This window comes from Chelmon rostratus, chromosome 21 (genome assembly GCF_017976325.1).
Source record: "Chelmon rostratus isolate fCheRos1 chromosome 21, fCheRos1.pri, whole genome shotgun sequence".
NCBI lineage: Eukaryota > Metazoa > Chordata > Actinopteri > Chaetodontiformes > Chaetodontidae > Chelmon > Chelmon rostratus.
The window spans coordinates 11,650,077-11,674,002 of record NC_055678.1 but is presented as its reverse complement, the minus strand read 5'-3'; the positions used below and the strand labels follow the sequence as shown (position 1 = coordinate 11,674,002).

At 42.8% G+C, this 23,926-nt stretch overlaps 1 protein-coding gene across 1 annotated transcript in view; it reads right to left on the bottom strand.

The window, feature by feature from the left end:
- Positions 1 to 23,926, bottom strand: part of lrp2b (low density lipoprotein receptor-related protein 2b) — a 42,368-nt gene that overhangs the window by 11,628 nt on the left and 6,814 nt on the right. The window contains exons 13-56 of the mRNA XM_041963381.1: positions 23,620 to 23,826; positions 22,646 to 22,848; positions 22,274 to 22,414; positions 21,733 to 21,942; positions 21,323 to 21,515; positions 20,803 to 20,928; positions 20,559 to 20,689; positions 20,020 to 20,157; positions 19,483 to 19,761; positions 19,139 to 19,378; positions 18,873 to 18,995; positions 18,605 to 18,721; positions 17,982 to 18,359; positions 17,502 to 17,750; positions 16,961 to 17,169; positions 16,613 to 16,797; positions 15,976 to 16,204; positions 15,436 to 15,613; positions 14,835 to 14,963; positions 14,459 to 14,625; positions 14,088 to 14,231; positions 13,537 to 13,646; positions 12,835 to 13,055; positions 11,845 to 11,906; positions 11,673 to 11,802; positions 10,754 to 10,990; positions 10,453 to 10,644; positions 9,787 to 10,259; positions 9,005 to 9,452; positions 8,675 to 8,840; positions 8,384 to 8,542; positions 8,009 to 8,298; positions 5,434 to 5,637; positions 4,883 to 5,125; positions 4,503 to 4,628; positions 4,246 to 4,365; positions 3,665 to 3,796; positions 3,296 to 3,497; positions 2,892 to 3,187; positions 1,771 to 2,287; positions 1,398 to 1,553; positions 852 to 1,022; positions 510 to 733; positions 232 to 409 (exon numbers count right to left, since the gene is read on the bottom strand). Coding sequence (XP_041819315.1) covers positions 232 to 409; positions 510 to 733; positions 852 to 1,022; positions 1,398 to 1,553; positions 1,771 to 2,287; positions 2,892 to 3,187; positions 3,296 to 3,497; positions 3,665 to 3,796; positions 4,246 to 4,365; positions 4,503 to 4,628; positions 4,883 to 5,125; positions 5,434 to 5,637; positions 8,009 to 8,298; positions 8,384 to 8,542; positions 8,675 to 8,840; positions 9,005 to 9,452; positions 9,787 to 10,259; positions 10,453 to 10,644; positions 10,754 to 10,990; positions 11,673 to 11,802; positions 11,845 to 11,906; positions 12,835 to 13,055; positions 13,537 to 13,646; positions 14,088 to 14,231; positions 14,459 to 14,625; positions 14,835 to 14,963; positions 15,436 to 15,613; positions 15,976 to 16,204; positions 16,613 to 16,797; positions 16,961 to 17,169; positions 17,502 to 17,750; positions 17,982 to 18,359; positions 18,605 to 18,721; positions 18,873 to 18,995; positions 19,139 to 19,378; positions 19,483 to 19,761; positions 20,020 to 20,157; positions 20,559 to 20,689; positions 20,803 to 20,928; positions 21,323 to 21,515; positions 21,733 to 21,942; positions 22,274 to 22,414; positions 22,646 to 22,848; positions 23,620 to 23,826 — 9,033 coding nt within the window. The remainder of the gene's footprint in view (positions 1 to 231; positions 410 to 509; positions 734 to 851; positions 1,023 to 1,397; positions 1,554 to 1,770; positions 2,288 to 2,891; positions 3,188 to 3,295; positions 3,498 to 3,664; positions 3,797 to 4,245; positions 4,366 to 4,502; positions 4,629 to 4,882; positions 5,126 to 5,433; positions 5,638 to 8,008; positions 8,299 to 8,383; positions 8,543 to 8,674; positions 8,841 to 9,004; positions 9,453 to 9,786; positions 10,260 to 10,452; positions 10,645 to 10,753; positions 10,991 to 11,672; positions 11,803 to 11,844; positions 11,907 to 12,834; positions 13,056 to 13,536; positions 13,647 to 14,087; positions 14,232 to 14,458; positions 14,626 to 14,834; positions 14,964 to 15,435; positions 15,614 to 15,975; positions 16,205 to 16,612; positions 16,798 to 16,960; positions 17,170 to 17,501; positions 17,751 to 17,981; positions 18,360 to 18,604; positions 18,722 to 18,872; positions 18,996 to 19,138; positions 19,379 to 19,482; positions 19,762 to 20,019; positions 20,158 to 20,558; positions 20,690 to 20,802; positions 20,929 to 21,322; positions 21,516 to 21,732; positions 21,943 to 22,273; positions 22,415 to 22,645; positions 22,849 to 23,619; positions 23,827 to 23,926) is intronic.

Below are 23,926 nucleotides of genomic sequence, written 5' to 3'. Positions count from 1 at the left end.
AACAGCAATTAGGTGGTAAGGTGATCTGTCAGATTAGTTTATCCATAGATTCACAGACTTTCATGGATTATTCCCCAATAACTAAAGCTCTGGAAATAATCCCATTCATTGTCATTATTTTCATTCATAGACTTGGATAGGCTTTATTCTGTGAAATAACAGTGTGACTTGATAAATGGAACTGTGAGCGCTGTGAAATGGGAACAGAGGCGATTTTTAAATCTGACTGACTTCTCATTGTCCCCACAGCGGAACTGGGTGCTGGAGCATTCGGCGACACACTGGATAGTGAAGCCCACACTGAGGGCGATGAAGTGATCTGGACATTCGCAGAAAGCCTGCTCCCCACCAGCCGCGATCAGACACAAATGACTGCAGGTCAGGTGATGGGAGGAGCAGGGGTTTTCACCTGGGAAATAAATTGATTAAAAATAACATATTGGTCAATTCTGAGCTGCAGGCCATTGAGACAATAAGAATGTAAGCATCTTCAGTTTAAATGCACATACTTTGAGGCTGCCTGTAGGGGTGGTAGACGTGAATGTCATAGGGCCGGTGTGTGTTGTTGCCCATGATTGTTCGCTGTTCGCCAGTGTACTTGTGAGCTTTCTCCACTGTGTGAGTGTTCCAGTCTGTCCAGTAAACAAAGTCCTCAAACAGGGAAACAGCAAAGACATGGGGAAGTGTACCAACAATGGCCCGGTGGCGGTTCTGGCCGTCCATGTCTGCAAAGCTGAAGGGTGACACAGTGGGGGGTTAAAACACATTGCAGGCAAATTACTGGTACTAATGTCAAGCACCTTTCAAGCTTACTTGACTGCAAGTCAAAATGTTTGAATCTCTAAACTCACTCCAGAAAGTTAAGGTGGGAATCAGCAAAGAAGATCTTGTTGGTGGTGTAGTCTATGGTCAGAGCATGAGGCTGCAGCAGCTTGGTTGTGATGATGGCACTGATATTGCTTCCGTCCATGCCAGCTCTGCCGATATATGCTGTGTCACCCCAGTCGGTCCAGTACAGCCATCTGGAATAAAAAGAGGACAGGAAGGAAGAAAACACAAGGGAGGGGAACAATCCAAACAAAGGATTAACGGTTCAATTGTAGTAGATATTTACCATGATAAATCAGTAAGTAGAAAAAAATGTAGCTCAACATTGTTACCATTTCTGGACACATTTTATTGCCTTTCCTATTCCTGTGCCTACCTGGACCACTGGAGACAGCACAAGATTACATGGGCTTTCTAAATATCTATCATCATGTATTTCTATTACAGCTACAATAAACCGAAAGGGAAAATTTTGCAATATTAACTGCAACTGTAAAAATCTGGTTTTGGTGTCACAGATCGAGGGTTTCTGTGTGTGTGTGTGTGTGTGTGTGTGTGTGTGTCAGTACCCATATTTAGGGTTCACAGCCACAGCCTGAGGTTCGCTGATAATATAAGTGTCATTTCCATTTGTGAATGCTCCTGTCAGCAGCTTCTTCTTGAAGCGCCCATCCAGCTCCATCACATGAAGTGAGCCATGATTAGAGTCTGACCAGTACAACTTCCTGCAGCAGACACAAAAGGTTTTCATTAACATCCCTGCAGCCATGTTATAGTAGTCATAACAACAGTGTTTACAAACAATTAGATTTAGGTTTAAGGAGCAAAATTTTACTTGGTTTTCACACACATTTCTGGACATGTTAGATTGCTTATTGTTGAATGTATAATTAAATGATTGTTTATTAACAGAGACAACAAAGTTCCTTTAACTTCACACACCTGCCCACCCAGTCCAGGGCCAGGCCTTCAGCTCCTAACACATCATCATCCGCCAGCGTCTCCCTTTCAGTCCCGTCTAAACGCATCCTCTCAATCTTGCCTTTCCCTGCATCCAGCCAGTACAGCCTCTGCTCAGAGTGGTCAAAATCTAATGCCACCACTTTGGACAGCCCCTGCAGGACTATACTCAACTGTGATCCATCGGTGGTCAGATTGCGAATGTAGTAGAGATTACTGTACAACAGGTATGAGGCAATGCCACTGTTCTGGCGACAGGTGCGTCCATCGGCTTCACGGATGTACCCAGGGGCACATTTGCAGTGGTATGAGCCGACAGCGTTCTCGCAGATCTGGCTGCAGACGGCGGGTGTGGTCAAACACTCGTTGATGTCCTCGCAGGCTTTGCCATCTGGCATGAGTCTGTACCCAGGGTGGCAGGAGCAGTAGAAACCAGTGAGGGTGTCGGTGCAGAGCTGGGCACACTTGTGGACTGATGGGTCGTTGCATTCATTGGTTCCTAAACAGAATGACAAAGAAAGAGGAAAGCAAAGTGACACAGCGATATGAGTTGAGAGATTGCGATCTAATTTAGCGAAAAAAGATCCTCGCACATTAGGACGAACCTATACAATTAAAAAACAATTAGTCAATGAACTGATAACTCAACTAACAGAAGATTAATTTAAAATTGAGCAAATTTTATTATTATCATTTTATCAACTGTTATTTAATCATCAAACAAAAATCAAAAATATGTGCTTCCTAAAATTGAGTATCTATTGCTTTTGTTTTTTTGTCATTGTATCATCAACCATGGATATATGTGGCTTTTGAATGTTTCCAACATCTTACAAAAAATGTAAGATGTTGGAATTTGTTTTAGATAATGTATATATCATCAAATCAGTAATTTAATGTTTAATCATTAATTCAGAATATTGTATAAATTGCAAAAGCAAAAATTGTCCTTAATTTTTTTCAAAACATCAGAGGTAACATTTTTGTTCAGAGAATTTCCCCAGTTTGACACTGATCAAGTGAGAGAGATGCTGATCTTTCTCTAAATTGACATCAATTCATATGCCTATTTACACATAATGTCATATTTCCATGTTTCTCACCGCAGCCTTTTTCGTCGCTGCTGTCCTGGCAGTCCATCTGCCCGTTGCACACCTTACTGGTGTCGATGCACTGGCCTGACATGCACATATACTGCTGGGGGGCACAGGTGGGCTGGGGGGTAAAGCACAAGCTGTCTACCTCATCTGAGCCATCCAAACAGTCGCTTAACCCATCGCAGACACTGGAAGCGGAGATGCAGGCTCCGTTACCGCAGGTGAACTGGTAGCTGCTGCACGTTCCATAAGAACAGCCCACCTCATCACTGCCGTCCCCGCAGTCATTCACACGGTCACAGCTGGGGGAAGGAGTAATCCATTAGACTCTATTTAGTAACAAGAGTCTTAGTTTCCGGACTGCTAAACAAATATCTGCTTTCATTCACTCAAGCAGACTTCCGACTTACTGGAAGTTGAAGAGGATGCAACGCCCGTTGGAACAGGCAAACTCGTTCATATGGCAGGTGCGATTGGGGCAGTTGTGGAGCTCGTCAGCCGCGTTGGCGCAGTCTTTCTCGCCATCACACACCAAGTGCATCGATATACAGCGCGGGTGGCCGGGGAGCCAGGTTGGACAGGTGAACTGGTCAGAACTGCAGATACGTTCACCTGCAGGAGACAGAAAGGGGATGGGATGGATAAACTATACAATACCATGAATGTGCAAGCTCACACATTCAGCCGTGCAGATTTTGACAGCATACATGATGTACAAAGAGGCAAAACTGAGATGAGAGGTGGGATAAAGCTGAAAAGAAGTCAAAGTGCTATCTCACCACACTGCAGTTCAGTTGCCTCGTCACTGTTGTCCCCGCAGTCATTGTTTCCATCACAAACCATAGACTGGGGGATGCAGTTTCCATTGGTACATGTGAACTGGCTGGAGCTGCATGTTCTGATTTCATCCTCTGCACAGGAACAAAGAAGATGACAGATCTACTCTAACTCGAGAGGGAGTAAATCACTGATTCACTGTAAAGTCTTTCATCAACAATCAAGCCATGTCAAGATATCAAGACACTGAAAATACTCTCTGAATCTGAAGTTCCCTCAGTCTAAAAAGCAAAAATCTGAAATGTAAGTTAATTAAGAGTTAATTAAGTTTTTTTTAAATTACTATCAAATTTTGTTTATATAGTGCCAAATAATGACAAGTTATCCTATGACACTTTCCGTGTACAGCGGGTCTAGACCGTAGTCTCAAAAGTACAGAGACCCAACAATTAACACATTAGCAAGCGCTTGGCAAAGTGGCAAGGAAAGACTTCTTTTAACAGGCGGAAACGTAGAATAGAACCAGGCTCTGGATGGGCGGCCACCTGACTCGACCGATTGGCTTTAAATGCAGAGAACTCACCACAGGAGGGAGGCTCATCTGTCCCATCTTTGCAGTCTGTGATGGAGTCGCATACAAAAGAGATATGGATACACTTCCCTTCATCGCAGCGGAACTGGTCCGGAGAGCATGTACGACCCTCTGTAGCACAAATCAACACAGATTAGGATATATCCATGTAGACTCCTGCTGAATCTACTCAGCAGGTAAAACGTAAATTTAACAGCATGACACTCTTTCTGTTTTCACTCAGCGGCAGGACAAAGTGTCCAACTTACCGCAGAAGAGAGGATTCTCATCGCTGTTGTCCCCACAGTTGTTGTAGCCATCACATTTGTCTTCAGGGAAAATGCAGATATTGGTGTTTTCACACTTGACCTGGCCTTCAGGACAGGTCCTGTCAGCTGAAGAGGGCAAAGATCAAAACCTCATCAGCCACAGGTTCAAAAACACAGAACCAGTGGCAATCCTGTGAGACTGGACATGTCTCTTTATTCAGGAAGGTGTATGATAGTCCTCTCTACTGGTACCTGAGTAATGCTATGCTCAATGGAATTTAAACTAGTAACTGAGGAGGAGCAGATGGTTACTCATGAAGAACAATAATCAGTCCACCAGTAAATGAATCAATCCCTTGATTAGCCCGATCATCACTCACGGCAGCCGATTTCATCCGAGACGGTGTTGTCTCTGCAGTCATTGGCGCCGTTACACTGAAAGTCTTTACTGATGCAGCGTCCGTTGGAACAGGTGAAGTCAGTATCAGGGTTACATGTGGGGAAGAGGCAGCCCTGCTCGTCACTGTTGTCGCCACAGTCATCCTTGTAGTCGCAGGTGAACAGAAGCGGCACGCAGCGCCCACTGTCACAGGTAAAGTAAATGGGCGAGCAGGTGTGGAAGGCTGAGCAGGAGGAACAACAGAGTGCTGTTTTACTCTCTCGCCATGAGAATTATATTTTAGGCTTTCTGCTTATTCTGTTTTTTAAGAATTTAAAGAGCAAGTAAAAGCTACAACACACTGTGTAACAAATAGACATTATCAATATTACAAACTACAGGCAGAGCAACTAAAAAAATGAGTGCCCCTTTCCCATGTTGGCATTGCATAGCTCTTTTTATACCTAATGGAGATATAAAATGCCAAAAGTCATCAGTGTCCATGTACAACATTTTTTAAATAAATTAAATAAATTAAACCTCAAGTCTCACCACATAGTCTCTCCAGCTCATCTGAGTTGTCACGGCAGTCGTCGAAGCCGTCGCATTTAAAGTTTGCCGAGATGCAGTTACCATTGAGACAGGTGAACTGCTGTGGCTGGCAGCGTTTGCCTGTGTCTTGGATGCAGTCTTTGCCGTTGTTGGCCAGGTACCAATTACCCTCATGAGGACACTGGCACTCTGGACCCGATGGACCTGCAGGAGAGATTATGGGAGGTGAGGGGATTTAAGAATGGAGAGGAACTGGAGGAAACACAGAGATAAGCTGTCTTTTTAATTAGTAGAACTGTGTGTCTTTGTGCCATTTAGGATGTTCATAACTTCTCTACGGGTTAGGCATGCAGAGGACATGCATGCCTAACCCGGCAAGAGAAGAGGTTAAAGTCTGAACAAGACACCTCTCCTCTGCTCTGCTTTCCCCGCCCCATCTTCTCGCTCTGCCAATAGGAAGAGAACCAGGAAGAGGAAGTTTAGATAAGGTGGGGGTGTGGCCAGCTAGAGTCTCTCTTTGGGACCATGCGGCCTGTTCAGGTGAGTGTGCGTGGTAAGATACAGAGTTGGCTTGTTTTTTGATCTTTTTGGTTGTTTTCCTGTTTTGTTTGCTTCTTGAAGGAAATGTTAGGGTTTGTTTTCCTGCTTTGTTTGCTTTTTGAAGGAAATGGTAGGGTTTGCTGCTTCTTGAAGGAAATGTTAGAAGAGGCTGTTAAATCTAGTCTGTGGTTTAGGCCTCCACCTTCAGCACCCTCTAAATTTTCCACCCCCTACCCGAACAGGGGTCTGTATCCAATCCCTACTTTCATCTTTTGACTCTACCTCTTTATTTTCTATCCCCTACCCGAACCAGGGTTTGTATTCCCACCCCGCTTTTTCTTGGTGCAGTTGGTGAGAGGCAGGGGTAGATGATGGTAGTGTGGCAATCGGCAGTTACATGTGGCATCTAGGCCTGTGGTAGCATTGTAGCAGCTAACAATAGCTAAAGCGGTGAGAGTATGATAGTATCTTAGCAGTTAGTATTGGTAGCTAGCAATTAACATTAACAGTATAGGTGAATCTAGCTTTATTGTCTTCTTCTGTTCCTCTTAGCAGGTAGCGGTTAGCACGTAACATTAGCTAAATGGTAGCATCGGAACTGTATTGTCTTCTTCTGTTCTTCCTAGCGGTTAGCATCAGCATTAGCAATAGTTAAATGGTAGCATCGGTACTGGCCACTACCTGGAGCATCTCTGGGTCAGTTGAGCGTGGCGGTGCTGTTTGGATTGTGTAGGAGCAGTGTGAACTGGCACTAGGGGGGGTGACTCTGGGACGCCGGAGTTCACTGCCTAACCTCCTGGAGGTGTAGTGGGACTAAGTAGGCGAAACACTGTTGAAGGGAGGTTTCCACCTGATGACCCCCAGAGACGTGTTAGGAATCACTGCTCTTTGGCAGGTATAGAGGCAGGTATTAGCTCCAAGGTTCTTCACTGAGAATGAATCCTCTTTTTGAGCACAAGTATCTTGTGTTTAAATTAACTTGCTTTGAAGTCTTAGAGAGAAAGGTCTAACTTCAAGCTGACTCGAAGTCACTTGAAAAAAAAATCCTTATTTTGTCATCATTACTAAAGCTTTTAGAGGTTTTTATGTGAGATTTTATTTTGACTTACTAAATCAAAAGGCCACAGACACAATTTCAGGCATCAAAACTGATCAGCCATTCTGAAAAAATAACTGTCCCTTCAACAGCTGCAAATTAGGCGGTCCGTCCACAATAACATGGATCACAATGGGCAAGGTCACCTATACAATGACGTTTCTGTTGTTTGGTGTGCAACTTGAATTGGATGGGATTCAGCGCCCTGTTTGCTAGCACCCAGAAGTAAGACACCGTTTACACATGGAATTAAAATGAGGTCCGTATCTGGACACAGAAAAAAAGGGGTTGATGTTAATAGGAGTTGCGTCATGACCACAGATCTTCCTGACCACATCTGGATGCAGCCCAGCAAACATCATGTTTGGATTTTAGGTAGATATAAACACAATCTGTACAACGTGCTGTCATCAGTAGGCTACATAACAACATACAGATACTTGTTTTTAGCTAGTATAAAATATAGAGAGTGAGCAAGTGAGACAGCTAAAAGAGATTCACCTATAATTACTGATTAGCTGTCTGTCCTGTGCCATGAAAGCGCTAAATGATGCGCTAGGCAGCAGAACTGTGTGAAAAATGAAAGGAATACCTGTGGGAAATAAATGATATATAAAAAGAAAAAAACTGTGTGTGCAACAGAATGCATACAAATAATGCAAATAATTCTGAATTTGTCATAGACATCGTTTCATAAAGTTTACAGAGTTTCCCTTATCTCAACAAATCACAAAACTCAGATTTTCTATTTGACGCCAAATCACTCACACACGGGTTTTGCTCTGGAGGACAGAGATTTGATCTCAACAAGGACTCATGAAAAATACTACGTGTCGATGCAAAGGCAACATTGCATTGTTTATTATCCAGATAACAAATCTGGATACAGACCCCATTTTAATATCTGGTGTAAATGGGACATTGAGAGTTTGCGCTTACCTGGGACACAGACATGACTGCAGCCTCCGTTGAACTGCTGACAGGAGCTGGAGCAGCTCTCCTGCTTTGATGCTGCATAAACGTGGATGTCGTTTGGTCGGTACTGCAGGTCCTGGGCCAACACCGCAAAGCCAGAGCCATCATCCTTCCCGGCCCTGAAGACGGCTCTCTCCGTCCAGTCGGTCCAGAAGATGTCCTGTTGGAAGACAGTCAGGGCGAATGGGTGTTCGACCCCCTGCAGGATCACTTGTCGGTTCCCACCGGTCAGAGTGGCCCGCTCGATCTTATTCCTGGAAGGGTGTAGAGGAGTTGTCAAAAGATGTGAGCAGTATAGGATCTGCTGCAATATAGTATTTATTAAAAAACTGCACATACAACGTGGCATCAGCCCAGTAGAGCATCCTTTCATCATAATCCAGAGACAGGCCATTGGGTGTTGTCAGGCTGCTGTTGACGATGGCGGTGCGGAAGTTTCCACCCAGTGTGGCCCTCTCAATCTTAGCTGGAGTGCCCCAGTCAGTCCAGTACAGGTAACTGGGCAGAGAGAGAGCAGAGTGAGAAGGGAGGAGAGGACCTCTTGCATATACTTTGATGATCACACCATAGTGAGTGCATCACATCTATGTCCAGTCTGTTGGCATTTGGTAGTGAAGTAAGAGCGTTTACCCATAGCAGGGGTCAACAATGATGCCTCTGGGACGATCTGCATGGGCGATGACTGAGCGGTTCATCCCGTCCACCCCAATGGCCTGAACGTTGCGGCTGTAGTAGTCAGTGAAGTAAAGACGCTTGTTGACCCAGTCATACGCCAATCCTTCTGGGTCATCCAAATCTGAGTATTGTAACAGAGGAAGAGGATATTAAATAAAGAGAGACAAAAACAACGTTAGATTATGAAGGAAGTCGAAAATGAAACTGGATAAGAGAGGAGAGTGAAACTAAAACAGGAAAATATATTAAAAGACGGAGTTACACAAAGTGAACACAGTAACTCACTTGTAGCTATGATGACAGGTGGGCTGGTGGTGGATGATGTGGTGATGTAGCCAATTTTGCTTTGACCTATACTGATGTACTGGGTGAAGAAAATTCTCTTCTCCTTGAAGTCAAAATCCAAAGCCATCAAGTTGTAGCCCAAATTCACTGTTGGAAAGGGGGTGCTGTGATCTGTGGGGTCTAGCCTCAAGCTATTCAGCGTGTAGTCTGTGGTGAAAACTAGAAACTCATCCAGTCCGTAGCCACAAGATACTCCATTACTAAGGAGTGACCCATGTGCACAAGCACATTTTGGTTTCTCCTGGTCTGGAATGGCAAAGCAGAGCTGCTGGCACCGTCCGTTATCTTCGTGGCACGGGTTAAAGCCCACCTGGTTGGCAGATGTAGGCTGGACATGAGTGTCAAAGACAGTGACGTCCAACAGCCCACCAAGACTGTCTCGAATTACCTGGTACCAGAAAAAGAAAAAACACTTTTGTTATTTAGCGCCATGGGCTAATTTTCTGTCAGCCATCTGTTTTTCCGATTGCCAAAGGGTAGACTTCCTCTTTGTCCAGCCCAAAGAAAGATTCTCTTTACTTTCAAATTTGACTTGCAATCTGCTTTGAAATGAGGCATTCTTCCATTGACCCTGTAATATTTGAGTCCACATACTGTGTCTCCTCAATAAATTGTGTGGACAAACTTACACAAATTATTTCTCAATTTCAATGACAGATCAAAAAACAGCATCATTAAGACAGCTAAAACTGTATGTCAACTTCAGTGGATTTAACTCTCACCTCTGGCTGGTCAGAATTGGCAGGGTCCTTACTGGCCTGGAAGAGCTTCTCAAGCTTTTTATCCACCCACAGCATGTAGTTTCCAAAAATAGCCATTCCTGTTGGAGACGGATACCGGCTCCCATACCGGACAATCTGCCTCTGTGTGCCGTCTGTGGCCATTCGGGAGATCATATCAAGGACATCATCTGTCCAGTAGAGGAAATCATTGGTGTAATCAACAGTAAGGCCGCGAGGTGACCCCAGGCTTTCTGATGCCAACACAGTACGGTTGGTGCCATCCAGCAGGGCCCGCTCAATCTTGGGTGTTTGACCACTAACAGTCCAGAAGAGGTAGCGCAGCTTGGGGCTGACAGCCACGTCACGGGGCTGATCCTGGGAGGACTTGATGAGAATCATTCGGTAGGTGGTGTTGATGGCCTGCACCTCCAGGAAGGACTCGTCCTCAAAGGCATTGGTGAAGTATAAGTTACCTAAGAAAGTGAGTGAAGAGACAGGAAAGATGCACAGCTGTAACATAGGAGTTTAGTTCTGCATGAAATTAATACACTTAAGTGAATTATTAATGGCTTATCTTTATATTTTTTGTAACTAGTAGTTAATATCTTTGCACTTAAAGCCTCCCTGTAAGGATAATGGATGTATGAAGGGAGAGTAGCTTCATACCCGCAATCCAGTCTACAGCGAGGCCCTGAATGCCTCTTCTTCCAATGCCTGAGTTGACGACACTGCTGTAACTCCCTCCATCTGTTCTGGCTCGGAAGATACCCTTGTATGCGATGGAGGTGCTGTTGTCAGTCCAGTATACAAAGCCAGACTCGATATGGAGGTCCAAACTGCCCTTCATGGAGTAGGAAGCTGCAAAAGATAAAAATGCTACTTGCAGAAACTGACAATTTGGTGCTTGTAGTCAATATGCAGAAGTGGGTTAAACATCATAATGCAGAGCAAAATTAAGCCAACATACGTCCACCGACAGGCACCATAGCCTCAGAGTGGTCGGAGCTGTTTATGTGGAAGCCACGCACGTAATTGGGGGTGGAGACAATTGCGAAAGACTCATACTGTTGACACTGGGAGCCATCTTGAGACGGAAAAAAGCCCGCGGTGCAGGCACAGCTCTTTTGATTGTTTGGTTTGGGCAGACAGAGGTGGGGACAGCCCCCATTGTTGGAGCTGCAGGCGTTGCTGGTCCCTGTCGACTCTGAGGGTGGAGAAAGCAAGAGTGGTAGAGGTGAGCATTACTGGATCATATGAGTCCCTATTGCTGTCATGCAACTGGACAGTTGGACAACATTTAGACAGATGAAGGAGACTGCAACTTTTCTCCTCCTGTGAAATATATTTGACAACTTTCTACAAAAGAAATAGAATAATATAGTTATACAAAATATTTTCATGCTGTGTGGAATCTGTGGCTGACAATTCATTTTCGTGATGTTTACTCAAACAATTGTTTCATCTCGCTCCCTGAGGTGCTCAGCTTCTTGTCTTCTTGTTGTTCTGGACTTAAAGACAATCGTCTTGTTTGTGTATTTTTTCAATTATCATGTTGCATGACTTGTTACTATGCGCTATTGTACACAGCTGTAATTCCCACCACCATATCAACTTTTCTTATAACTGATGAATAATAGACACACAGGGAGGTAAAATCAGAGGAGAGGGAAATCTTTTCCCAATCTTCTTCTTCTTCTTTGCTTATTCTGATAAAAAAAGAATTATTGAGAACTACAATAGTGAACCATAATCAACACAAAAGCTATATTCAAAATATGAAATGCAACTCACACCTTTTGCATTTTATAACATTCTGGATGAAACCACCAAAAAAGCACAAGGACAGAAGCCTCTGGATTAAAGTGAAAAACAGTGAAACCACCTACTGTCTCTGGCGTACACTTTGATTCCACGGAGGCCAGACATGCCACTCCTCATCACCACCATATTGGAACCGGTGTCCTTGTCCACCCTCTCAATGACCTCGTAGTCCAGGTCGGAGTAGTAGAGGTGGTTCTCGTAGATTGTCAGCCCCCACGGATGGGACAGGCCACTCACCAGTGTCACCCGGGTTGCTCCGTCCATGGTGCCGCTCTCGATCTGGGCAAACGGGGAAAGGGCTATGATGAAGGTGAAACTACAAGCAAAAGATTGGCACAAGAAGCGACATAGCAACAAGTAGAATATTAAACTAGAATTACCACCTTGCAGTTGTTTGCCGCCAAGTTGCATTTACCTTTATGTCTGTCCAGACGTATGTAGCATATGTAGTGAAGATTTGTGAAGAAATTAATAAAAGGTATTAAGTCTATTTGTTGGTTGTTGTTGTGGTGGACTACAATGATTCAAATATGGATGCTGCTGCAAAGAAGCTACAAATTCTAAAACGTGGAGGCTTCACACACATCTTCAACCTGGCAGCACAGAAGATCTACACAACCAGCACGGTTTCAAGCTGGAAACCTAAGATTAGTATCACCAATTCAGTAACTGGCCAAATGTGAGGTATGGTCATGATCTCCCCTTCTGTTTCTGAGCTATGGTGTTGAATAATGACCAGAAAAGTGTTTTTACAGAACATTATGATGGCACAGAGAAGTTAACTATTGACTTTTTGGATATTAAATGTCACAACTTCATCATTTTATCCTATGAGACATCACATTGAATTTCCTAAAAAAAATACTACAACACATATAAATTATTGAGTTATGGCCAAAAATGTGTTGTGTGTGACCTTTAACTGCCAAAATATCATCGTCAAAGTGAAAATATGAAGAAATTTCCTCAAGGTGTTCCTGAAATATCGTGTTCATGGGAATGGGATGGATGTGCGTACAGGTGTACGAAATGTGTATGAAATGTATGAAAGCATTAGCTTGGTCTGAACGCATCAGATAACTGATTGACATGAACTGAAATGATTTGTTGTATAGTGTGACACTAAGTATTAAATAGATTAAGGATAGAACATGTTTAACTATGAAATGTACATAAAAGTTTGGTAAATTCCCCTCAGAATCCCTCAAATGCAGCTTGTACTGAAACGTATAGTAACTGAGAGTATGTTGAGCATGTACACTGTACATACCAAGCCTGAGCCAGCCACGCCCCAGTACAGTTTACTGGTAGAGGGGTCAGCAGCGATGAACCCTATGTTAGCCAGGTTTCCTGTGAAGAGGCTCTTGAGGTTTCCTCCGTCCATGTCAGCACTGCCAACCTTTGGAGGAACTCCACTGTCTGACCCCTTGTCTGTCCAGAACAATTTCCTGTGAAGGAAGAGCATAACTTAGAAATAATTAAGAATATGTTGTACATATCAAAGATTTACAATTGAATAATGTGTAATAACATTTCTAATATACACAGAGACAGTGATCATTCTTACTTACTGTATGCAAATGCTAACATATCATTTATATCACAAGAAACATGGTTGAGATGGACATGCTGCTGTAGGAGACATAAATCTTCATTTCCAATTTTGTGATGGTCTTTCAATTTGGGCTGTCTAATTAATAAAGTCCTTTTTCATTGGTTCTGTCTTTCCAGTGTCAGTGAGTAATGTATGTATGCATGAATTAATAAGTATTGTTCTCACCATCAGAAACACACAAGTAAGGACGAGCAAGTAATTAACACAAAAAACTGAAACCTGATTTGTCACGTCTATTGTTTTTCCTGTGCCACTGATTAAAAGTAACAGAAAATACTCGATAGCTTTGTTGTCTCAGTGAACAGTTGCTGTACCCTCTGACTGGATCCAGTGCTATTCCAACGGGCTCTCCCACTGCCTCTGGTTTACCAGTGGAGGTGATGAGGGTCTTCCTATAGTGCTGGTTTCCATCCACACGGATAACCTAAGTTGAGCGTAAAAGCTTTGTTTGTTCACTGGTACAATGACGATGCAAAAACAGAAATTAAGTGACAAAACAAGAAAATGTGCAGGTTAAGATAAAAAACTCTAAAAAAAAAACACTCCTAAAATATGAACTGCACATTTAAAGAAACAATATAAATGTATATTAAATAAATAAAATGCATTAATTGTATCTAATAAAGAAGAAATCCAAGATATCTGTAATAAATTAAGATTAAATGTCCTATAACAGAAAACAACACTAGCATGCACTCTATAATTCCTCTCTAATTTACCTTTTACATGTTTAATCCAGTAATTAGGGTTAGGGTTATTACATTTAGCCTTGTCATCTGAGGTAGTTTCACAAAGTTAGACTCTAGTTCCCATTGTATTGACAGTAATCAACACTTGTCATACTTTTGTTTTAAAAGGTGCTTACCTCTATGGCTTTACTAGTGGGATTGGTGTAATACATCATTCGTCCTAGCCAATCAAAAGCCAGACCGGATGGTGAGCCCATGATTGCAGCTGGAGCAAACTCAGACCTGTCGGTACCGCTGGTTTTCACTTGCCATATGGAACCCTGATATTAGAACAAAATCAGAGACCATGCTTCAACACAAGCTTTTAGAAACTGTAGATATTTAAATAATACATAAAACATAACCCTCCCAAAAAACAGAAGATTATATGCTCAAGTGCACATCAGCAATTAAACATACATTTCCATACATTTCTTTCCACAACTCTGTATGTTGTGGAAGTGATCATCACAGTAAATTCATGTTTCAGTTAAAAACATCCACTCACAGTGCTCTGCACCCAAAAGACAATCTGCTCCTGGTCATCGAAGTCAATGTCACGCCCCTGGCTAATGCCTGACACAGGGGCCATTGCATTGAGGGAAGGATCAGTGGGGTCCAGAGGAATGCCAAAAATCACTGAATCTCTTTCCACCATCAAGAAGGGAGTCTCATCTAGAATTGAACAGAAATACACAGAAATATACATATTGAGCTATAGGACAGAATGTACATTTCAGCATTTAAAATGTACATAAATCAAAACTAGAAAAATTGCATTTGTCCACATGGTTTATTTGTACCAAGATTTTACCATGGTTAAATCATAGGAGTATTTGTGCAGGAATCACTGTAAAAGAATTAAAGCTACTGAAAACACTAACCTTTGATACAGGTGCGTTTGTCAGTATCCAGCTTCCAGCCAGACTGACAGTGGCAGGTGTAGTACCTGGGTCTCACGGCTGCTAGCAGGCACAGCTGACTGCACAGGTGCTCTCTGCATGGGTTTATGGCTAAATACAAATCACAGTGTCACCTTCAGTCAGACTTCCTGGAGCCTTTGATATGCTATTTCAAAACACCATCCAATCTGGCAAGCTAAAATGATGATTTGGTGCAGCCTTCATGGTGCAGTTTTTACACGCACTACATTTCACAGAGTAATAGCACAAAGAAGTGTATTTCTGTACTAGCGTTTTTTTCTTTTCAGCCATGGCTACTACTGCTGTTGATGCTAATTAGCAGAGACTGTTGGTTTGTTGTAGCTTAGGATATATTAAATTGTATTTTTTACTGTGTACTTGAGGATTTTTGTAAGAAAAACTGCATTCCTTAAAGAAAAGAACATGTGGTTAGCACAACTTTTGCTTTTGGAGTGGGCATTCAAGAAGATCACAACAACTGTAGAAGACACGTTTTACCTCTCCACTCACAACATTCTAAAGCACTTCCAAGTAAGATTTGCTGTTTTTAACTAGAAGCTACCTTCGGGCTGCTTGATGGGATGGTCCATAACGATGCCCATGGGCTCGATCACATCGTTCATCAGAATAGTGATGTTGCCACCGTGGAACTTGTTCGTCGTCATCACCTTGCTGGTGTAGCGTTCCGTCCAATAGATGTTGTCCTCAAAGATTGTCATACTATGCGGGTGCTGGAGAACCTGGAGTGAGATGGGCATGTGGGTGGCAACATTAAGACTACCATCTTACCTACCACCGTCAGAAAATGACACAACTATATAAGCAGCGTAAATGAAAAAAGGTAACGCCTGCATGCTCACTCATAATCATTAATAATGACATTCCAACTCAATTCAGTTACCTTTTTTCATTTATTCTGTTCTCTGATAGACTTGAACCTTCTTGATGTGTGTATAATGACTCTCCTTCAAGTAGTATAAAAGGAACCAAACTTATTTAAGGGAGAAGATAATATGTTCTTAGTCCATCACAATTTTGATATAGACCCAAAACAGTGATAATAATCTCTGATATGAAAAAGTTTGAACCAAAGTAAACCCACCAAGGCACTTGCCATGACCTGATAGCGGTTATTGCCATCATAGTCACAGTAGTCAATATACTTGAGGTAGGCGTCAGCAAAGTAGACCCTGTGTGTGGTGTAGTCCACGGTCAGGCCGTTGGGCCAGTAGAGCTTAGTGTCGACAATGACTCTTCTCATATCTCCATCCATGGCAGCCCGCTCGATCCTGGGGTTCTGACCCCAGTCTGACCAGAACATGAGGTTGGTGCTGGGAGGAAAGACAGTGTGGTAAGGAGCTTAGATAAAATGTCTTGTGACTTTTTGTTTCGAGGCTGAAAGGACTTGAAAGCCGTTGTGGTGCATTAAATCAGGGACTGATAAAGGTAGGTGCAACTGTTTTTAACTATGCCAAGGTAAAATAATGACTGACAGAATGACTAGTGTAATGTTCAAAATAAAGTGTTGCAAATAATACTCTTTATTCATATTAGAACTGCAATTTCTATATAATGACTGACCTAGACTATTGTTATTATGATTTCGGTCCTGCCTTCTCCGGTTTGCTTTTTCTCCTGTCCGATCCCATTCACGTAATTAACAGTGAAACACAAGATTCACAGAATATGTCAGCTATAATCTAAATGCCCTTGTCAGTTCCTCCCACAGAGATACTCACTGATTACGGGGGTCTAAAACCAGTCCACGGGGGCTGGTAATATTCTTGGTTAGAAGAACTTTCCGGAATCGACCATCCAGTGTGGAGACCTCAATGTTCTCCATGACAGAATCGGTCCAATAAAGGTTCCGACCCACCCAGTCCACAGCTATACTCTCTGGTACCATCAGACCAGAGGAGAACACCTAGAACAACAGGGACGCTGAATCAGGAGAATACTGCACAGTTTGATTTAGTTAATGATGTTTTTTGTGTTTCTATACATTCAGATTCTACCCTTTCAAGACATTTTGTGACCAGAAGTAGAAATCTCTCGCTTTAATACATCGGTGCCATCATTTTTCTTACCTCCTTTGTGTCTGTGCCGTTCTCATAGGCGCTCCATATCTTCTTCTGCGAGGCATCAGCCCAGTAGATTCTGGAAGTTACGTGATCAAAGTCTACAGTCACAATGCTTGAACCGCGGGCCACTGGATGCATCAGGGGTGGTCTCCAGTTGATCCGCTGGGCAATGACCTCGCTACGCTTGGCAACCAGCAGTACAGCTGACAGTTTGTCTAAAGGCAGAAAAACATCTTATTTCCCACCAACATCTACGTAAAGTGTATCTTTGTGTGTATAGTCCATGCTACACAGACATACATATTTCACATATAAATACTACACACAAACTGTAATAATGAACAGTGTTTTGTTTTATTTGAACGCACTGCATAACTTTATTCACAACCTGCTATGTAACATGTTGTTTTAAGTTACTGTAAATACTGGATTTTAGACTTTTTAGGGCTAAAATGTCACTGAAAACCTATTTTCTCTTGGTGTTAAATCAGCTCAGTGTTGTTTAATTTCAGCTTAATTTGCAATGTGTAATGTGTGTGTTGCTTACCTGCGGCTCTGCAGGTGCGTCCATCAGGATCTAGAACGTAACCGTGTGAGCAGTGGCACCGGAAGCCTCCTCTCTCGTTGTAACACTGCTGGCTGCAGAAGCCAGGGATCAGACACTCGTCGATGTCCTCACAGGTCTTGGAGTCGTTGAGGAGCTGAAATCCTGATGGACAGGTGCACTCAGCTCCAAATGGTCCTTGGACACAGCTGTCACTGCAGCCCCCGTTGTTCAGTGCACAGTCATCTTGGTCTTCATGAAATTACATGACAGTGAGTTAGTGCTATTTGTCTTTCTACCATTTATTTTCTTGTGCATTAAATTACGCTATGTTTGTGCTAGTGCTGTATTTCACATTTTTAATGCTCAAGGTATATTTGAGATGTTGTCCTATTACTTTTTGATTATTTGTCGGATTTAAAGGTATGTCCTTTGCTAAGGCTTAAATATAATATATTATGCATGAAATCTTTTGAAACTCACTGCAGAGAGGTGACTCATCTGCTCCACTGGGGCAGTCCGTCTGGCCGTCGCACACCTTGTCCAGGTCAATGCACAGCTGGCTGGTGGGGCAATGCCACTGGCCGGAGGGACAGCTAAATGGAGGGGTGGGGCAGTTCTGTTCATCACTCATGTCCAGACAGTCATTATTACCATCACACAACCAGTCTGTCGGGATGCACAGCTTGTTGGCACACTGGAAATTGTTGGTTGTGCAGGTGACAGGCGGACAGGAGTTGTGTTCATCGGATCCATCCGCACAGTCTGGATGGCCGTCACACTCCCACTTGTCTGGTATGCAGAAAGCGTCGCTCTGGCACTGGAACTCATCATTGTGGCATAGGCCTGGACCTCGAGTGGCTGGAGGGGCCACAGACATTAAAAATTACTGAAACTGCAGTGGCTTACTTCCAGAAATGAAAAAAAAAACAACAACTCACCAGCAGAAAGAGAAACACTGAACACCAAATCAGATCAAATCAATATTAACAATAAAACTGACAGAACTTCAAGTGGTGCAGTCAGTCATATTTACATCATTAGCACAACTGACATGATTCATTTTGTTATATATACTGTATCGTTGGTCAGAGTTGGTAGCTTACGACAGCCTCGTTCATCAGAATGGTCCCTGCAGTCAAACACTCCGTCACACTGATAACTTAAAGAAACACACTGGTCTCCACTGGCACAGGCAAACTCAAAGGAGGTACAGGAAAATTCTTAAGGTGGCAAGGAGAAAAATAAGAGGGAAAAGGTAAGTACATAACAGTAGCATGGAGGTAAGTCACTAAAAGTATTTTAGAACACAAAAAATGGTCTACATAAATAAAACATAAGACAACAAACAGTGACATCATAGTGATTTCCTACCACAGTCTTTCTCATCAGAGCCATCCAGGCAGTCCTGGTCTCCATCACACACATAGGTTTCGAGGAGACAGCGGTGGTCGGGACACAGGAAGAAGGAAGGAGGGCATGTAGTAATGGCTGAATCTGTCAATCACAGATACAACTTATTCATCAGAGTTTGTCACATTACATGTACAAGAACATCTTTGTTTGCACAGTATTTTATGTAGTAAAATCACACTGAGTGAGGTGACTGAGCTGACAATGGACAGTCCCTTCATACTTACCGCAGTCGTGTTCATCAGAGCCATCACCACAGTCATTGACACCATCACACAGGAATTCTTTAGAGACACATTTGTTGTTATCACAGGTAAATGAGCTGGCAGCACAGGTGGTAGGGAGTTGAGTGGGACAGTTTATTTCATCAGAACCATCATAACAGTCGTCCATGCCATCGCAGCGCCAATTGGGATTGATGCAGTGCTTGTTCTCGCAGGTGAATGCGTGTGGAGAGCAGGTTGCTCCTGGCGGAGATATATCAGAGTCAGGCAGTTGAAATAATACAGTTGTTTGCTCAATGATTCCCTTCCACTATTCCTCAAATACACACATTTTGTTATACATTCACCTGCATTGGTGCAGTTGGCCTCGTCAGTCTTATCTATACAATCGATGATTCCATCGCAGAAGTAGGTGTTGGGTGTACAGCGTCCTTCATCACACTCAGTGGCGTAGTCACCACAGATGGTATCCGGCGGGGGAACAGAGTCGTCCTTGATGCAGTCCATTTGATTGTCCTGAAGTTTCATGCCGTATGGACAACCACACACTCGACCGAGGGACGGCGTTGGGAAACAAAAGTGGCTGCAGTGGCCATTGGGAAGCTTATTGCACTGGCTGGTGATCGCTGTCGGGAGGATGATTATGCGACAGTCAGTTGGTTTCTGGACTATTATATCTGGCTGACTCACTGCTCAACTATGGTTCTAGCCCTGCCTCCCCTGCAGTCATTGATTATTCTGGTTTGAGAATTTGATATGGTTATCACTGTCTTCTTTTCTACTGTTACTTTTCTGGCTGTTACTTTTCACTCTGCATGAGTCACTGTAGGTTTGGAGTATTAAACTATTTGCAGACTCCAATGTCTCCCTGTGTATGAACTTACTGCTGTGGAGGTCAGCTGTGTAGGCCTTAACATTCATGATGCCGGTGACTCCTTGTCTGATCATAAAGCTCCCACCTCCATCCCTCTTCCTCATCTCGAATACTGCTCTGGTCCTTGTATCAGACACATACAGGTAGTCTACAAGACAGAAACACATTATTTGGCAGCATTTTTTAAAGGACAAGAAAAAGGTGATAAAAACAAAAACGAAAATATAATAAATGAGTCATAAGTAGCTGTATATATGCTATCATTTTAGAACAGGCAAAATGTGTTTAATGTGCAAAACAATTTATACAATATAAGCTAATTTTTAAAGTGAGAAATGTTGAGTAACTACATAGTATCACTATTTCCCGAAGACAGTTTGGACTTTGGACTAATTTAGTAACTTAAGAGATTTTTAGAGATTTAATATAACGTTTGTTCTTTATTGTGTCAAAACTGAAGATAAAGCTGACTAATATATACATATTATTTGAGTAATATTGTGCATGTGCAATATCGGTGTACTACAATAAGTGGAGGTCGTGACCCACCTGTGTAAACTGTTAGAGAGAAGGGCTGAGTGAGCTGACCAATATTGGTAAACGTTTGTCTGTCATATCCGTGAATGCTAATGTGACCAATCTGGTCCAACTGGGAATCCACCCAGTACAGCCTGTCCTTCCTGTCAAAGACCGATCACAAGGAATTAGCCAGTGAATATCAAGAGAACTGCAGTTCACAAGACACACAAGGCGAGAATCCCATCACAGTCTTGTAGGTGATCTCTGTGCTTACGCATAATCAACAGCGAGTCCGTATGGCCATCCCAGCGTTGTGTTGACCAGAGGAACAGCATTGCTACCGTCACAGAAGCCTCTCATTATGACCGCTGGGCGGTACCAGTCAGACCAAAACAAGAAGCTGTGGATCAACATTTGGTTAAACACACAAGAGGACAGATCTGTTTAGTGTTGGTCAAAAATAAAATACAATGAAATCAGTGAACCTTGATGCTTTGAGAATTTTAACATATGATTGGAGACTGAATGTGTTAAATTCTGGCTGAATTTGCATTAAGTGTAATATTTAAATAAAATAAAACAAACTGTATAAATGTATTTTTTTCAGGGATGTAAGCAGTTGATTACAGACATTCAGAAAATACTGCATACACAATATCAATGAAAGGCTACTAGACAGTGATACTTCCATGCAAAGATGAATGCGCTGTAATGTGAGTGTGTTTAATTCCCTTGCTCGTCTCAGAGCGAACCAACCATTTTCTAGTATTTACTTGATAAATCTGAACACTCACCCAGCACCAGGATGCACTGCAATTCCTTTTAGGTTCCTCACTCCTGTTACAATGTCTCGTCTGGATTTGTCTGTGACTCTGAAGGCTACCACTGACTTGTAGGAGCTTGAAGTCCAAAACAAGACTTTGGCGGTCCAGTCATAAGCCATGGCATCAATTATTCCCACTCTGTTGCCTGTCAAAATCTGTTGGACTGAGAATGCACAAAGAACATAAATACAGTGAGGTGTGACACACAAGAATAAAAACAGAGCCTTTAAAGACAAACTGTAGCATTATTATTAAATCCTGTGGGTGACAAATTAGCTAACAAATTAATGTTGCACAACAGACACATTTTTTTTTTACACACGATCTAACTGAGTGCCTTCATAACAATGCTTTATAGCACAAATATAATAAAAACTCACCAGTGCCATCGAGGTTCGACTTATAGACAAGGCTGTTGGACTTGTCGTTGTAGAAAATGGCTCCTTCGTTGCCATCAAACTCCACAGCAGAGCCAGAGAAAGCCGTCCCGAGCCCTGAGAGGGGCAGGGTGACGTCCTCCTGCAGGGACAGGTTCAGTGGGATTCCCCTCACCCCGAGAGAGGTGGCCATCAACAAGAAGTCCTTCACCTCTGTTCAAAGAGTGAGGGGCAGTGGTTACTTGCAGGGAAACATACTGACTAAACAATTCAGTCCTGAATCTATGCCTGTTTTAGTGATGGTTGTTTGCACACTGAGACAAGGTCATTGAGACAAAAATAAATGACAAGAAAAAACATGTTATGATAATGCATATTATGACTTAAATGTGACACATACACACATTTAATTTGGGTAATATTTTGATTTCTGACAAATCAAAAAGACAAACATCTGGCAGCAGAACATGAAAATTATTGTGAACTGAGTGAGAGACCAGCTCTAAACATCAGGTCATTTTGCCCTCAATTAAGAGAAACTCACTAAAGCAGGAACGACGGTCAGGCTGAAGATCATAGCCATGGCGACACTTGCAGCGGAAGCCCAGACCGTCATTGTCGGTGCGGTGACTCAACACACAAATGTGCTGACAGCCACCGTTGTGTCTGCCGCAAGGGCTTATCACTATAGGGAACAACATGTGGTCATTTTATCACACTGTTGTTTTTCATATTGCTGCTAAACAAAATGGAAGAGTTGGTTGACTTTCTGGACAATTACAGGAAGTCCACAAATGAAAACATATACAAGATATGTAAAGTAAGAATCAGTTCTGTGCCAGCAGCAAAAACACTGGGACATCTCTGGCACCGAACTTAATCTGACTTGTTACAGGTTAGAAATGAGTCTGCTTACCAAATGGTTGCAAGACAGGGTGTGAGACTACAACATGACCAGGTTGATTTACAGCACGATATAGAAGTGTTGGGTCGCTGCCGTTGAAGCGGTTGGCTCTCAACACACCCATCTTGCTCCAGTCAGTGAAGAATACATGGTTTTCAAACACAGCAATTCCGAAAGGATGGGGAGCCTGGGTTGCACCGGAGAGGACCAATTTCCTGGGAAACAACATCACCTCAGAATGACCATCAAGGAAAGCACATCATGGATGTGTCGTTGTTTCAGCTTTTAGCTTAAAGGGACTGTTCAAACCTCATACCTGCAATGCTGTTTATCCATCTAGACTGTTTTAGTTTGAGTTGCCAAACTCTGCTTTGCCTGGAATGTAATGGATCTAGATGGCGCTTGGTGTGTTGGCAAAAAACTACATTTGAAAAAAACAGCAATGTCTCTTTCTAGACATCATGACTCGAGGTAATGCACAAACAATTTTATGAGCAGCTTCATGTAGAAACCATCAACATTTAGGTTACAGGAATATAGGAATGACAGCGACAAAGCCTGTATCCCTGTGACATCGTTCTCAGTACCCAGGCTGAGGTCGTGACTGCTGTCCATCTCTCCCTCATTAGAGAGAGAGAGAGAGAGAGGTAGAGAGAGAGAGGTTTCAGTCACCAATGTCATCTGCCCTGTGTCTCCCCAGCAATTGTCTTGTGGGGCCATCTAGTGGCTGAATGCTATTGTTACACAGGGGTTGGTGTTCTTAGCACACACTGAGTGCCATCTAAATCCATTATATTCGAGACAAGGCTGACATCTCTACAGCCTCTAGAATTCGGCAAATAACAACAAAACAACGTGGATAAATAACACTACAGGTAGGAGGATTTTTTTATTATTATTATTTTGTGGGGAACTGTGGGGAGGTGTTACTTTCTAGGTTAGAAGAAATCTTTCACAACTAACAATATTTTCAGTGCAATATTTACCTGTGCAAACCACTGTAGGTGACAGTCTCCACCGTGTCAAAGTGGCTGTCAGACCAGTAGACCCTCTGAGTGACAATATCTAAGGTAATTCCTGTAGGAATGCCAAGTCTGTCCTTCACCAGCTCAACACGATTGCTGCCATCCATGAAGGCACGTTCTAGCTTCATCTGCTCATTGAGAAAACCCTTGTCTGTGAAGAACATGTAGCTGCAAAAACACAAAAATAAAGGCTTAAAGGGATGCTACGTAAGCTATATGAGGCCGGGTCAAGTGGACATGAAAAAACTCTTGGTATAATAGAATTATA